The sequence below is a fragment of the Gadus morhua genome, chromosome 3, assembly GCF_902167405.1.
Source record: "Gadus morhua chromosome 3, gadMor3.0, whole genome shotgun sequence".
Taxonomy (NCBI): domain Eukaryota; kingdom Metazoa; phylum Chordata; class Actinopteri; order Gadiformes; family Gadidae; genus Gadus; species Gadus morhua.
In genome coordinates this window covers 14,293,923-14,310,994 of record NC_044050.1, presented here as the reverse complement: position 1 = coordinate 14,310,994, position 17,072 = coordinate 14,293,923, and the positions used below count along the sequence as shown (strand labels likewise).

Below are 17,072 nucleotides of genomic sequence, written 5' to 3'. Positions count from 1 at the left end.
TTATAATAATGCTTGTGCTGCATCAACTTTGTTAATTAAATAATAATGAATGTGTATTATACAGGATTTCCAGTGTATTTTATAAAGTCTATTCTTAGTTAGTAAATACAAATCAAAAGATAAGTTTCGATTTACTGGAAATTGTTTGGTTTCACTTTCCTTTAAAACAACACAGGAACAATTCATCTTCCCCCATTAGAATTGTGGTAATGTTGAAAGTTTGTAGTTGATATTGTGTTATATGGCAGAGGACATTACTTTATAGTGGAAGGTAAAGACATGAATGTTTGATATTATATTAGTGCAGTGAAGAAATAATTGTATAATATATCATCAATTTAAGGAACATACAGACATCGTACGTAAAAACTATTATCTTTGTTTGCAAACTTGGACTTTATTAGGGTTATATATATTTCACATTACAAAACTGCATAATCCAATTTCATGTTTCAAATTCAATTTTTACTCAATGGCAACCATTTGGCATGGTTGGAATCATACAAGAAAACAAAGGTTACTTGAACGTAGGTTTAATCCTGCTGTCTAATTGGAAGTCTAACCTCTAACCCTCAATAAAAACAACAAAAGATACTGAAATTAAGGATATAATCAATAATAAATGCAGTAACCTCAACTAGCCTCAGGTGATCAAAAATAGATCTGCCCTGAAAAAAACATGTTCAATGATTTGTTTTAATGTCAATATAAAATAAGCATTATTTGATTATCCGTTAATTAATCAATAAATATCTGTAGGCTTCCACTCAGCATTACTATAAAAAAATCCAATTGTATTACACATAGAGTACTAATGAAATCAACGACTAGCTTGTGTTACATCCATATGATGCAGGATCTAGTACTTTGGTACATGAGCTGCAACCAAGCACTATTAGTTATAGATTGCGGTTCCTGCAAATTTCAAGCACACACTCTAAATATGGTTTATATACTGAAATAATTCACATGGAATGTTGTCATTTGTATAATAGACAATTGCATTTAAGCTTAAGCTAGCAGACCATAAACTGATACATATGATTGTGAATCATATTTCTTCTCGCCAGCAATAGTTCCAAAGTAAGGTCTGATTTTAGGTAATATTACTGTATTTCCTTATCTGAAAGTAGGTACATTTATAACAAATATGATTTAAAAGATTTATAAAGCCCTACCCTTAACCCTAACCTTAAGTAAAGTAATAAGTAATGATGTACAATTAGAATTGTTGGATCATAAAAATGTTAAAAACAATCAATATAAAATAAGCCACGAGGGCTTGCCTGCCTCTTCAATGTCTGCTGGGTGCCAAATAAGTCACTTGTTATTGAAGCTGAAATACTCTATGTTTCTTCACCATGTTCTTCATATCTGGATCTGGTTTGAGATCACTCATCTGAAGCGGATAGCCTGCCCCCCTCCTTGGATCGAACATTGTTCTGAAAGAGTCATCATTTTTGTAAGTTTGAGAGTGCACAGAAATAATATCATCAGAGAACCCATAAAGGCTAAAGTCGGCCTCAGGTGAGGGTGACTGGAGGTCAAAGTGGAGCCTTTCCAAGTAGACAACCAACAACACACATTACCAGGGTCCAGCAGCAATAAATATCATATAAACACTACAATAATTTTAACAGGTTTAGGTACGTTTAAAACTTACTTCTTAAGGTGTTCTTCAATGAACAGTCGCTCGTAGACGTCTCCATTGTTTGTTTTAACGGGATCCACAAAAATCCTCAGACTGAGTGGACATTTCAGATGACTGGGTGTGTTATCTCCAACAGAGCCGACCAATTCCTTTGAAGATAATTAAAAAAACATAGATTCAAAGTGAATAAGACAATCCAATGTTTGTTATATCTGTTCTACACCTGGTACTACACGTTAAATTATGTGGCCAGTGCCATTTTACTGTGATGCGATTTCAGGCCTCATAAGTAATTCACCCCCCCCGCCCCCGCACACACACACACACACACACACACACACACACACACACACACACACACACACACACACACACACACACACACACACACACACACACACACACACAAAGACACACACACACACACTACATACAATCTTTTAATATCATGAGCTCAAAGAATACTCAATGTATCTCCAAAATCCTTCACCTGCTCCTTTTCATTGAAGGACTTGGCTGCAGTTTTCGCGGTATGGTCCTTAGCTTCTTGTTTGTACTCCTCCTCGCTGGATAGGAATTTCTCCGCCAAAATGCTACCAAAAGAAAAAGAAAATGAACGGCATTATGTGTGTCCTATACTGTATAAGTATGTATAAGCTAATTTGATTAGTAGGTAGTAACCTTATCAAGTACTAAAATATTGACAATTTTAGAAAATGATGACATAATCATAAGAAAAAAGACAATCAATTAGGCCTGCATAATAACAAACTCAGAAGCAAGTTGTAGTTGTATTTTTTTCTTTGAATGTTTTGTTTGAAACTATGCTGGAAGATCGAACCTGTCTAGTGGATCTTCAGCCTCAGGGGCGATGAGCAGTCCATAAACGGCCTCTAGGATCTCCTTCATGGTGATATGGGCGTTGTAGCCACGGTCAAATATGTTGTGACATATCCGTCCAGAACTGTTGATATTGCAGTGGTACATCTTCGCTTATGTTAAGATAATGTAACAAGAGCTGCATTTACATCTCTGTTAGCTCTTTTGAAACGTTAATGATCTATCATCAAATACAGATGGAAGGATACAACTGTCACAAAGCGGATTGTTGGAGGTTTCACGGGGTAATCCGGACCAAACTGACAGTACAGCTCAAAGGTGCCATTCGCATATGGCGTGTCAGGGGGACCCTGCATCAGAATCTTCCAAAACGCTATGGACAGATAGAAAACACATCAAATTTAGAGATCACAGTTAGAATCGCACACTTAACACTAAGAAATCCAACATCTGAAATAACACTCATAAAAGTTAAAAATTGAAATATTACACCTAATCTCAAAACAGTTAGAAAACAAAATTAGAAATCACAGTGAGAAATCATACATTTAAAGTTTGAAATCATAAAAAGGAAATCTCCTGAATAATAGTTGTAAACTCTGAGTCGTCCATTAATTCCTGATAATGGACACCTCGTCGGGCATTATCTCTTACATATAAAACTTTGTTGCACATAACGCTTATAAATCACACACTTAGACAACACACAACAGTTATAATTCATATACAACAGTTATAAATCACACAAAACCATTATTATTCACCCATAACAGTAATACATACCAGGCCCTACCAGAGACACCGGGCCCAGCCTCAGTGTCGGCCACATTGTTTGGAATATTTGATATGGATAGGCCAATATTGTTGTTATTTTCACAGATTAAGAAAGTAATTGGATATCAACACATATCCGCAAATCCGTAAAATAGTGATCTAAAGGGAGAGGTGAAAGGGACAATCGGCCATGAAAGTCCCGGTTGGTCTAGCAGTGGGCTGCAAAAGAGGGGATCCCCGGTCAGGGCCCAGCGTGTCTAGCCAGCTACCTGTCTAGACACGCTGCAGAGGCGGCCCGACAGCGGCACTTCCTTCTGAGTCTGTGGCCAACTACGGAGGCCACTATAGGGAAATCACCTGGATAATAATATTGATGCAGTGTTTCCCCTGTATGCATCCAGCGGCGGCTCAAAATACAAAGAATTAAAACTTCAGAAAATGACAGAAGTCGCCATTTTCGCTATTCAATCACTAACAATAACTGAATACAATAACTAGTTCTATCTGGCCATGATTTTCACTTACTGAAGTCTGACTCGGATGGGAAGATGTCGATGAAGGGATGAGGGTCACAATGCAGGCTTCTCAACTCCTCTAGTACACGTTTGTCCTTCTTCATTAACGTTTGTCCTTTCTTCGTTTTTAAGGAACTGTTAGGAAGAAGTGCGTGTTTAGTTCTGTTCAGTGGGGGGGGGGGGGCTTATATCCAGATTACACAACATGGCATGGAAGGAAAAGAAAAACACAAACTTCTTTGCAGCGGTCACTTTGTTGTTAAACTCGCTTGGCAGAGAGGTCTCTGGGAGCTCATCATAGCCGTGTTGTGCAAAGATGCTTCTTAAAACGGTCTGGTGGAAAGATGCACCGCATTACTTTGAAGAATACAACATTTGAATGTTTTGTATTTATTTTGAAAGACAACCATAACCATATGGCAACTATGGACCAACTGATCCATTGTAACTGACCTCACTTGTGATGGACAATGGATCAAGCTTTTTCTTGGGTTTTCTCATTTCCAAAGAAAGAACAGTCTCACTTTCAAAAAGTTTGAGGCCTTCTTTGCTTGTTTTTGGCTTGAAACAGCAACCCCCTAAATCCAGATTTGGACGTAAAGTAAAGATGCGTTGAATATATGCTATGCTGTGACTATTTGTGTCTGAGTTACCGGCTCTAGTGGTGCTATACCTGTGGCGTTGCTGATTCCGTGAAGTGTGTTGTTTGCCACGTTTCCAAGGAGGATAGAATCCACAATGATGTTGGATGTAATCAGATTTACTGCAACTGTTTCAGGTTTTACCTTGGATCTGTTTGGGCAGTGATTAACATAGCATCACAAACTCATGCAACATTAAACTCCTTCTGTAGTAAATAGTCCATACAAATCTACATCACCTACATATGACGACAATATAAACGTAGTATGGATTATTAGACAACAATATAAATAACAATATAAACCTTTATGCGTACTTTGATTTTAAATTATATTGCAACTTTGTGTTTAATGTTAGACCTTGTATAAGGTTGAGCATGGCCATTAAATACATTTTAGTTTGATGGAACACAAACAAAAAATTATTTACCCAACATCGCTTCCATCTGTGAGACAAATGATGCGGAGTCTACATTCAGGGAACCTCTCCTTTACTCCTTCCATTTCCTTAACTCCATGTTGCAGGGCTTCGTACAGAACAGTCTTGCCCTTCGGTATAAGGTCCCGCAGATGTTCCTGTCGTTAAATGTAGGTTCAGGGTTAGGGCTGTACATATATTTAGATGTTTTTATCACGTGTACACTGTCAAAGGGGCTTCATTTGTATTCTATAAATTCCATTGAACCAATCATGGATGCAATTTTTTTAACGTCATTTATTTTTCTCCTTTATTTCACATAAAACATGTTGTTTGACAACAAAATGTCTTGAAAATAATGTATGAACGATTTGAACCTTTGAACATACCTTGAATTTTTCCAGAGTTTCTGTAAATGTATGCAGGAGTTTCACATCTTTGCCGAACCTCACGAGGCCGATCACGTGATGGAAATCATAGGCCATGGTCCTTGTTGCAAAGCAGTCAAATAGCTCCTTTACCGCGTCTATTTTCCTCATTTTCAGCTCACCGTAGCATTTCCCCCCCATGGAGGAACTTGTATCCATCAGCACCTAAAGAAAATAAAAGATTTGTACCAGCATTGCAATGTAATGTCATAAGTATACTTTGACTATGTATTCAGTTTGCAGATGTCCATAAAAAATACCAACCCAGTCTCACGGAAATACGTGACACAGTGATTTAATCTATTCATTCGTGATCTGGGACACGTAATTTCAATTTTTTCGTGCCAAAAAGCACACATTTCTAACAATATGACAGATTTTGGCCACCCGTTTCTACTTTCACCTTTGATTCTGAGAAATTGTGACAATTCACGGATAATTTAATGCAGGTGCGCTGCTCTGTAGGTAAACCGCAACGGAAAAAAGGGTAGCTGCTTCATCTCTTCTTTGTAGAATGAGTTTGAAATTTGTGCTTTTTGCACGGAAGGATTGAAATTACGTGTCCCAGAGCACGAATGAATAGATTAAATGACGTGACGTGACAGTGTCACGTATTTTCGTGAGACTAGGTTGAATATACTGCAACTATAAAAGTAAACATTACCAGTATTGCTTCCTTTGGAGTCCTGCAAGTAAGAAATGTTTGGCCATCCGAAAGATTACCAGTTCTATATAAAGAAAAATGCAAAGAAGGAGAATCAAAACTTCTACAGATTTACTCTTTTTTTTCTGCAATAGATAGATAGATATATTATCTATCTATCTAGGTTCCTTGCATTAGTGTGTCCGTAATCTACATTTGTTTTTGGATGTGTTACGTATCTTGCCCTAATATATAATATGGCAAATAAGATAACGTAATACAATAACAGTTGGTCCTCAACTTTTTTCGGTTGAAAACTGCTATGTTGGACCTTGCTATGGTGACAATATTGAACAGAAAGATATTTTAATATTTTACATAATGAGATCTACATTTCTGTTGTGTATATAGGATGATATACTTTGTCTACACATTAATGTGTGTAATGTTTGTAAAGAACTGCAAATTATTTTATTACCTGAGTGCAAGTTCATCCAAATTCACAGTTTCTTCTTTGCCACTGAGAAAATTTAACACTTTTATCTCTTGTGGCTTGCATTTATCTTTAAACAGACAAATGCCGAGATTATCTGCAACAAGAATAAGTACAGTATGTGTGAATGAAGAAATAATGCACGATAGTCTATGTATGCTGATCCAAGGGCACCCTGGATGTGTGACTTATTTGTTGTAAATTGCGATAGAAAGTACTGCTTACTATATTAGGTTAGCTGGCAACAAAACAAACATGAATATAATTAATGTGAGTATGTGTTTATGCAGTGAGTGTGTGTGATATGCAGTACCTTCACTCAGAAGTACAGGCAATGGCCCAGGTTGCCCTGCTTCCTTGAGTTGGAGCGGAGGTGTCACTCTTAGGAAGGGGAACTCTGTCAGTTTCTCTGTCATGTCGGCAAAAGTCTTCTTCATATTCACCTGAAAGCTTTAAGCAAAAACAATTGACATTGGCATGAACTTGATCACTTCAGCTTTTGTTTCCCTTAGCTTTATGGCAACTTTATGAAAGGAACAAACCACAACTACCTTGGTGGTATCATCAACCTCTACCGCATCACCATTAGTCTCACAGTATTTTCCAATAACGGAACAATCCGAAGTGGTTTATTCTGCCAATTCCATAGTTACCAACCATGATGAGATAAGGTACTTTCATCTTTAACCGTATTTGTTATTTATCGACTTCATCAGCTAAAATAAATAAAATGCTACACCATCGTATCCAGATTGGTCAATAACATTCCATGGGGGGGCATTTTTTTCCAATAACAGGTCACTTCTGATTTTTAACAATTCTGAATCAATGTCCTACTACTCCAACATTAACCACAATGGTTGATTACAACTATCGACCAGATGTTTCATTGACAACACAGAAACAATATGCTCAAAGAGCCTCAGAAGAATGTTGAAAATTTGGCTGTAACAATTGTGTTATCATCGTTTAGCTAAAAAACATTCTTTATTTTCACTATAAAGTTATACAAAAAAGTTACTTATATATAACCATTGTTGGTACGAGTGGAATAACTGTGACAGGGTCCCATTTTTTTTTATAATGTAGAAAGGGGTAGTGATGTGGCGTAAACAAAGCTGAGGTTGCATACGACTCCACTTCCTGACTAGTCCACTTTGGATATCTCTTCCCAATAATTCATATAGAAAAGGCATTGGATTAATGATTTCTTCTAGAAATCCGACATACAAAGGATCAAGTGATTTAGATGTTCTGAAGATAAGAGTGCTGCAACAACCACAAAGGCAAGTGTTATTCAACATGGTATATCTATGTTAAATAGCAACATACTTCTCTCCAGGCATGTCAGCGTGAGTTAGCCATAAGAAGTATGTTGTGATGAAAGGAGGCAGGCTGAGCAGCATCTTCTCTATATCAATGGCCCTCTTCAGTGAACTTTCCCCCAAAACTTGCTCAGAGCAGTTTGGGATTTTCTCTCCATCTTAAAAAGGACACAAATTCAAGCAAATGTGAATAAAGCTAACAATATAAGGTAATAAGATAAGTATATATATATTTTCGTTACAAATTATATGAGCTCCTTGCCCTTTGTAAAGTATTGCTTAAGTGATATACAGTACATAACCTAATTTTTTTCTATATATCCCTTCCTGTTTACTTTATTCTTTGCCTTTAATATATATTATCTACACATGGCTGACATTTCCTTTTGTCACAGTCCAAAATTACTTGGACTGTGATTTTTTTATTTATTTTTTATTTAAGGTGACATGTTTACCATGTCATTAGCAAGCATTATATTGAACACCACATATCACTGAGACATTGAAATGTACCTCTGATCTTTTGAAGAACATGAGATTTTTCCAAGATAACTGGTGTTCCAGGTACATTAACTGGGTCACAGAAACGAGGTCCTTCCTCTGAACTCAGAATCATAGGTGTGTATTCTTCATGCTCCGTTGACTGATTCTGGTTACATCGGGAAAAAACGTTATCGCTGTCAATTATTTCGAAGGAAACATCTACATTTTAAATAAAAGTGCAGTGTAACAAAATGTAATGACAATTAACCAGTTATGTTATACAAATGGGTAATTTTCCTTGCATTCAAAATGACAGGTTTGAGCTACACAATATAAAGACAAGGTCTACAGGTAGTAGTAAAAAACATACCGCTGCTTCTGTTATGAGATATGCCCAACAGTGTGTTGAATACTCAAAGACGTCCATGTCCTCTATTGGTTTTTCCTCTGTGCGTTGTCCAGGCCTTGGCAAAAGTTCTCTAAACAGCACATACAGTCCCTCAAAGATAGCAATCTTTAGAAGGTGGAAAAGAATAAAACCATAATGCATAGGCATGTATTAAGCATGAAAGTTGTGTGCAATGATCCCATGTAAAAGATAGCTAAATGCTAACAGTACCACATACCTTCTGGGTTTTGGTTACAATCTCATTCTTGCAGATCAGCTGGTACAGACTTTGTGCAAGAGGGTTACAGCCAGTTAGTTGGCGAATGTAAGCAACCACCTTTTTGAAATTCCCTCCACACTTTTCTGATCTCTTAAAGAGTGCAAAGCAAAAGGTTTGTTATTGAAGCCATATTCAACTTTTGGGATTCATAACTTAGAAATTACTAATACCTACATCATTAAACATCAACATTAGCTTAAATATAAAAATAAGAATATATTAGTCCATTAAAATCGTGTATTCTTTAATGTGGCTTACCACAGAATACAGCGAAGAGAGGAATACACTCTGCCCTTTTGTGGTTTGTTTCACAGACAGAGCAACATCATTACTGAACAACGTAATATTGTTTGGTGGTTGGTCGTCACAAGTAGACAAGTAAAAGTTCACTGCTGATCTTTTGTCTTCAGAGATGCCCAGATCTTCCAATGTGTCAGATGAACCATGGTTCCCTCTGCCAAAATGTAGTTGAAACTTATTAGAAATGAGAATTGAGTGGTGAGGTAAATTGGTGAAAATTAAAATACAAAAAAATACAACATATGTTTTGGGATTACTGGTAATGTAGAGCATGGACAGGGATTCCACTGTAAAATGCCAGTTTTCTTCTCAAATTATAAATTGTGTCAGTGGTCAAGTTTACAGATATGTCAAAGTTTCCCTGGGAGTGGAAGACACAAGAAAGAGTGAAAATACATGGTAATTTACACATTATATTGCTTTTCAACTAACATACAAAACAAAGCATTATGGATCAAATGTATTGGGTCTTCTTAGAACATAAACTTGTATATTCAACACTTACCTTGAGCATTATGTGACATCGAACATTGTGCTCTCCTGCAGTTTCTTCAGCTGTTGGGTTTCTCATTGTAGGGTTTGCTTGTAGGTTCTGAGGGAGTGTAAAAATGGCGTACAGTACATCTTTGTTTTTGATATGTCTTTCTTTTAAGGACCCTAGGGAAAGTGAAATAAAAACACAAATGTAAAGGAATCCATTATATCCTATTTGAACATACTGGATAGTTTAAGATCAACAAAGATGTGGGGATACGTAATATCTATATATTATATTGTTATTTTCTACAGTTTTGTATCCATAATTAAGTGCCATGGGTATTGCTCTTCTTACATGTGTTAAAGAAGGGGTCATCGGTTAGGGGCATTCCGTCCACCGTGTACAGACAGACGCCTTTAAAATTTTCAACATGACAAATCCTCAGCATTAAATCTTCAACTGTGTTCTGTGCAGGATCCATGTCTAGAAGGGGAACAAATTATGTATTAAGTAAATTAGTCACAAAGGAGGTGACTGAGAGAAACCGACCGAATATAAAAGAGACTCTATTTATTGCATTAATTTATTACAGCACTTTTGCTCAAATACAGTAAAAACTGTACATATTTTTAATTGGAATATTGACGATTTAATATTCATGAGTTTTGGTCAATGACTGGTGTGGGCTCTCAATGGGACAAATATGAATAGTTTCTGGTTTATCAGAATGGTGCTGCTCTGTGGAAGGCAAAGCCACACCCTCATAACGGCCGTTTGAAAACCAATGGGTGATGTCACCCTACAGCCATTGTCTTTAACAACCCATAATAACTTCCTCCTTATTCCCACTTAGTCTTACACTTTTTATCATTTTTTTCAACCATTTTCATATCAAAAATGGAGTGTTTGCTGTGCAACAGCCAATAATATACAGATGTGTCACTCTTACCTCGGATATATTTTTGCTCAGGACACTGCGGGTATGTGTATTGAATGCAGAATTCTTCCATCTTCTTGACGGCCCCTTGTCCATGGCCCTCTGGGTCCGGCCTTGCTCTGAGCCTTCTCACACGGTCCTTCAGGTTTTCAAAGCGATTCCTCTCCACTTGACTCAAGCCTGTTTTTGGAATGTTTTGATTTTTTGAGTGTTTACAGGCTGAAGCTTCTGGACTAGAATTGAACTCATTTAATTGGGACGTTTTGCCGGCCAATTAAGATTTCTTGATTTAGGATAGCATCTTACTTATTTATTTACTGTGAGCATATCAACCAGCAAGCTGCTGGTTAATAATGACATAGTAGGTGCAATGAAGCTATAAAGTCTTTAGTAGACTGCAGGCCCGGAGTGGCTAATCGGGAGGACCGGGACAATTCCCGGTTGGCCGGTCAGACCTTTGAGCCGCGAGGGCAATTTTTTATTTAGTTTATTTTGGGCGTTGATGCGAGGGCACCCCCTAGTGGTAGGAGCCTCACACTGCGCCGCCCAGTGCACTCTCCCCCCCCCCCCCCCCCCCCCCCCCCCGCCCACACACACACATCGCTGTTTGTAATACTGGCTTGTCTTACCGATTTGCTTTAGATCCTCCTCTGTCAGACTGTCGATGAAGTCCCTCTCATCGGTCACACCGATGTCAAGAAATCTTTTATAGTACTCAGTCAGTCTAAATGTATCAAGCAGGTTGTAGATCGCATCCATCTAAATGATCGAAACATTAAGTGTTACAATTAGGCAAGAGATAGCCTATACAGATTTATAAAGCGGGCCTAAGAAGAATGATTAAAGGACAGGCTACAAAGAGAGATAGGCCTACGTCAAAGTGAAAGCGAAACAGAACTTTAATTCAAAGGAAATTGAAACCATCGTTACTAAAAACGATAAGTCTATAGGGCCGTTACAAGTTCACCTTAGTTAGGCATATCAGTGAATAGCCGAAAATGTTACACTCGGAATTGCCATTTAAAGGTTTTGTAAATCGAAAGATCTTTTTTTTCAGTAAATTTTATCATAGGCCAATTCTTTTGGTTAAAAGTGTAGGCCTACCTTCCGTATCAGTGACTTATACTTTCTGAAAATTATTCAAAAACCTACCTTGTAGGCCAATGGTCCGTCCCGTGAAACCAAGCCTTCAGTTAACGTGAAGTCACCTTTTCACGAGGCTGGAAGCACTACGAAGCTGAGCTGTTCCTCCCCCGCTTTTTACAAGAAATGAAGGTCCTCCCCGACCCCTTGACGAGTCCAAATCATGCGCATTTCCCAGTGAGATGCGCTACATCTCACTAGGAAGATGAGGTGCATATGTAGTTTATTTAGCCTCGTTTTCTGTAGGCCTACGTTCTCTTCTTTTTATTTTGCAAATCTGCATGAGATTGTTAGCTCGCTGACTCACTCACACACTTGAAGTATAGGCCTACCGTTGAATAAATGATGTCAGGATTTTGAGAAAGTGCGTTGGGTTAGGATTTGGAGGGTTGAGGTTCATTTTAAATATAGTCGGATATCTCCCGACTCCCATTCTTGCTACATCAGATATCTGATATTTTTTCTGTAGGACTATTATTATTATTAGGAATAAAAATACAGCTTCATTAATAGAGATTAACAGACTAACATCAAGCCAATAAAAACAAAGATGAGCTTGTTAAAAGTATGCACTAAGCATATAAAGAAAATATGGCCCGGTGGTTCAGAACCCTGTTGTAACGTATCAGTTTGCAAGTGAACCCCAGACCTCGTAGACATAGCAGATGACCATGTTTCCTCTGATGGTGCAGAAGGCCCTCCTTGCCTTGTTTCTTGAGCAGTTCACAGCTTTGTTGAAGTTTACTCAATTGCTGATGTTCATGCCAAGGAAGCTGTACCTTTTTATGTGAGCTCTACTTCAATATATGCGACCCATGTCGCTGTCGCTAAAACCTCAACATGACTAGCCTGCTGCGCGGATGCATGCTGACAGACGTCAACATGCTGACAGGCTAAGGATATGGGGCTGTTGCCTGATGGATACGGTGTAGCCTTCGAGATTGCAACTGCAGATTAAGTGATAAACAAATAAAGTTGACTGGACCAGTCACCAATATGTGACTCTTTTTATATTGATTTGGAGAACTTTTGATGGAAGCTTTGAGGCTTCTTCAGACGTGGCTTCACAAATGGCTGTTTGGTTGGTGTTTAGTCCATAATTCATATAATAAAAAACATTTGTTAAATTAGGCCTATTGATGGGATTATATTTAAGTATTTCAAAGGGTTTACTTTTTAATTGTTTGGATGTGGACGATTTTAACATTGACATTTTAATGAAAGTGTTTACAAGTTGTAGCATAGTCTTTGCTCCCATCTGGTTCTGCCGTCACTTGCGCAAGTCTTTTATTCCCGTGCTGCACAAATAACAAAGTGGCAAACTGTTTCTTTGTTATGCTATGTATGGTGCATTGTTATTAACCAAAGTATCTAGTGTGTGTTGAGGATTACATTAATTATTAGACAGGTTTCACTTTTGCCCTCATCCCCTAATTGTTGAATACATATTTAGGCGTTCCATTCATTTGCCCCGGCTCTTCACCTGCTCAAGATGCACTACTGCCTTCCGTCGTCATCTCTACCGTATCTAAATCCGGGTTCTTCACCCACTTATCGCCCGATCGTTGTTCAAACTTTCAACCACAGTGGTATCTATGGTGTTCCCAACACAGAATGTTATAGAGTAGTTTTTTATCAGTTTGCAGGTTCCCCAATGTGATTGGTTGGTATTAGGTGGAGGGCATCTATTGGCTGTTCGTGTAGGTATTGTAGCGACAGTTTTCCTATAAAACGCCGCTGAGGCTTGGGTGGGCTCCAGGCAGTTCCGCGTCGTTCAATTAATCCATGTCCGGTGATGAATATAGTTTGAGAATTGATTAGGCTTCTGAAGACCGAATGACAACTGATGAATGAAAACATCGAGACTGGTATTTGGTTTTCAGCACATGTAGGCCTACAAAAGTAATAGATCTGGGCCCATTTGGAACCTAGTTGCAACTAGGTGATTTATTTGTATGTGTAATACAACATCCTTTTTATTTTAGCCATTCTGAGTGGAATTCATAGACCAGCATTTAACTTCCAAATTCTATGACTATCGTTCAGTAACCAAATAATGCTTATTTCATGTTGACACTTTTAATATATTTTCTGTATTAGGGCAGATCTTTTTAATCACCTACAGCATTTATTATATATTACAGCTATAGGGATTAAATATTACTTGAAACCTTACAGCATATTGTGCACTAGTGATTGGTCATTATTGACTTAATCCAGAGTTCACTTCATGAGGTTGGTGTTTTTAATAGGTTGGACTCCAAATGAGAATGTAGGATAAAACCTGAATAGAAGTTAACTTTATTTTCTTGTATGATTCCAACCATGCCAAATAGTTGCCATTGAGTTAAAATTGTATTTGAAACATGAAATTGGATAAAGTAATTCATGAGAAAGACCAAAAGCAGAGTGCACTCTGTAACATGAAATATATACCCTAATAAAGCCAACATTTGGAAACCAAGATAAAGTGCTGTAGTTTCTAAGTACATGTCTGTATGTTTCTTTAATTATTGATATATTGGAATATATTATATGAACATCCCTTACATATCGTTATAATTGAATATCTAACTCATCATGGATTTATTTTCCACTAGAATCTAGATAATGTCATGTCCTCTGTGCCATTAAATGCAAATTCTGTTTTCTATTTTAAACTAGATCAACTACAAACTAGATCAATAGCACAACTCAAAGAAGGAAAGATGATTTTTTTCCGGTGTAGTTTAAAAGGAAAGAGAAACCAAACAATTTCCAGTCAAGTAGAGAAATGACTCGAGAAAATTACTGATTCCTGCAACACAAAGTTCATGTGACTATATATCATCTAGGCCTCCATTATACACGGTTTGATATAATTTGACAGAATACAAGCAAACAGCTTGAAACTGGCAGGCCATAGCAACTGTGGACCAAAGTAGTCTGGTCCACAGTCTGTTGGTGTGTCAAACGTAAATAAAATCCGAATTTTTTGAGAATAAATCTGAATTCACAGACACGTCAGTACACTTTATTGTACTGACGTACTAAGCTTGATCGCGGGAATCAGCTGCCATTTCCTACAGCAGAGTGGACTAAGCTGCTGGCGCCCTGCTGGTGGAAGGAAAGAGGGCTTGGGTTTGAGTCCTGTGATTGCTAAGTCGGCTGGAACAGCATCAAAGCAAGCCTGCGGCTGTCGGTTACAGTAGTGTGCAAAGGTACATAGTGGAGCTTTATTCAAAAGGAGGAGGCAACATTCACGCAAGGTGAACCAGCAAGCAATGGGCAGATGTCAAGTCATTTATGATGATAGAGGGGTGCTACAGGGGTAGGCCTATCTGAAGACATAAGTGATGCTTTGTGGTGGGCCTCTCCATCTCAAGGCATAAGCATGCTATGTGTGAGATGCTGACTATGCATGCAACATAAGATCGGCAGACCACGCTCTTTCCAACAATAATAAAGAATTTATGATCTAATAAAGATAATAAGAAGTGTGGTGCAAGTCAGTATAAATGTTAGAAACTTAAAGGGTCATGCAAATATCAGTCGATGTTACAAACAAAAGAACATAGGCAATCAAATGCCGGGAGGAGGAGGAGAAGCCCGGTCTGTTGTCTGGGAAGGCTCTTTATACTGCAGTACCGGTCCATCCCACACCTGCCGACAATACCCTGATTAGGACGGCAAGAGAAACACAAGCATACACACAGCAGGGACACAGTCAAAGACCCAGCTGGGACGTCACATGTGTGGTAGGCCTATCCGAACACATAAGAGATGCTGTGTGGTAGGCCTTCCTCAAAACATAAGAGATGCATTGAGGTAGGCCTATCTGAAGACATAAAATATGCTATGGTCTAGGACGCCTATCTGAATACATTATACTGTATATATATATATATGTGTGTAGGCCTATATATATGTATGTATAAATATTTGTATGTATGTATCTTTATAATATTTACATATTAAAAAAACAAATTGTGGGTGTGGTCATACACCAGTAGTTTCTGCCCCACTGAAATTTAGGGTCACCGCACGCTACGGATCAGGACATGTGTCTTAAAGCAGTATGAAAGGCCGGGTGTCTCCCCCCTTTCCCACTCTCACACTCTTGTCTACTCTCACCCCTCTGTCTTCTTCTCTCTGACACCCCTCTCTCATCCCTCTCTACCTTTCTCAGTCCCTCCATCCAGCCATTTCCCTCCCTCTCCCCTCTCCCCCCCCTGTCCCTCCCCCTCCATCACACCCCTCTCCCCTCTATCTCTTCTTTAAGAGCTTCCATTTATCCACCTGGTTACCCAGGAAGAGTTCAGCCTGTCCTCCATTGACCACCCATCACCGTCACCCCCCTGCCCCCCTCCTCCACCCCGCTGCGGAGGGATGGGGTTGGGGGGTAGAAGATGGATGCAGGTTTGATCCATGACCCTCTTAGCTCGCTTCAGCATGTTTCAGCTGAGGGACGCAATCGGAGCGTCCAAGCAAATAATCGTTTGCTTCGCCTTAACCCCCCTCAACTTTTCTCAGTAGCAGTGGAGTAGTACTTTGAAAGCTCTGAGAGTTTGGAGTTTACACTCTGCTGGTGAAGTTTTAGTTTGTATTGGAGTGTTACCCAACTCAACCTAACCAAGGCCATACAAGGGCAACTGTGAAGGAACACCAAAACCTGTAGTATCATGGCTAAGCATGCGCGAGTGTGTGTGTGTGTGTGGTAGGTCTATAGAAAAAAGCAAAGAAAATGTAATTTTCCAGTGAGTCTCGACTGAGAAACGGTCCAGTTAAGCCTTGACTGCCTGACATGACGATGAAATCCTCCAACAACACGAAACCCCATTAAAAATATGGGGTCTCGTGTAAAGAGGTTCTCTCTGGGCACCGCCTCCATTATGTTATAATGAAGCTGTGTGTGAGTGTGTAAGTGTGTGTGAGCGTACGAGTGTGTGTGTGTGTGAGCCCCTGTCCTCACTCTATGCAGTGAGGACAGGGGCCGACCTCAGATCATCAACTCCATAACCTGCTCTGCCTCTAATAAAGACCTGCTCCTCACACTCACCTCCCTCCTCCAATCTCTCTCTCTCTCTCTCTCTCTCTCTCTCTCTCTCTCTCTCTCTCTCTCTCTCTCTCTCTCTCTCTCTCTCTCTCTCTCTCTCTCTCTCTCTCTCTCTCTCTCTCTCTCTCTCTCTCTCTCTCTCTCTCTCTCTCTCTCTCTCTCTCTCTCTCTCTCTCTCTCTCTCTCTCTCTCTCTCTCTCTCTCATATGAAAGTGATCTTGACGTGTTTCCTTAGCCCAGCAGGGAGCACCGTGAGCCTCAGACAGCCCACCATACGAGGGCTGCAGAGACACCAGGACC

General features: G+C 39.0%; 1 protein-coding gene across 2 annotated transcripts; it reads right to left on the bottom strand.

Annotated features, from left to right (window-relative positions):
* Positions 1-370: 370 nt before the first annotated feature.
* Positions 371-11,897, bottom strand: LOC115540489 (uncharacterized). 2 transcript variants are annotated; one of them, XM_030351831.1, is made up of 25 exons: positions 11,747-11,897; positions 11,224-11,353; positions 10,607-10,774; positions 10,012-10,140; positions 9,685-9,836; positions 9,437-9,540; positions 9,138-9,333; positions 8,838-8,969; positions 8,582-8,725; positions 8,242-8,377; positions 7,736-7,886; positions 6,717-6,853; positions 6,389-6,500; positions 5,932-5,995; positions 5,229-5,432; positions 4,852-4,997; positions 4,454-4,572; positions 4,234-4,358; positions 4,016-4,113; positions 3,791-3,915; positions 2,740-2,864; positions 2,493-2,638; positions 2,142-2,244; positions 1,664-1,800; positions 371-1,442 (listed from the first exon to the last, which is right to left on the bottom strand). In XM_030351831.1, exons 2-25 carry the CDS (start codon positions 11,351-11,353, stop codon positions 1,328-1,330), a joined length of 3,198 nt encoding a protein of 1,065 aa, XP_030207691.1. In that variant the 5' UTR covers positions 11,747-11,897; the 3' UTR covers positions 371-1,327. The 2 variants fall into 2 exon arrangements, with proteins under 2 accessions (XP_030207691.1, XP_030207692.1); XM_030351832.1 differs by having other exon boundaries at positions 11,699-11,866.
* Positions 11,898-17,072: the final 5,175 nt, after the last annotated feature.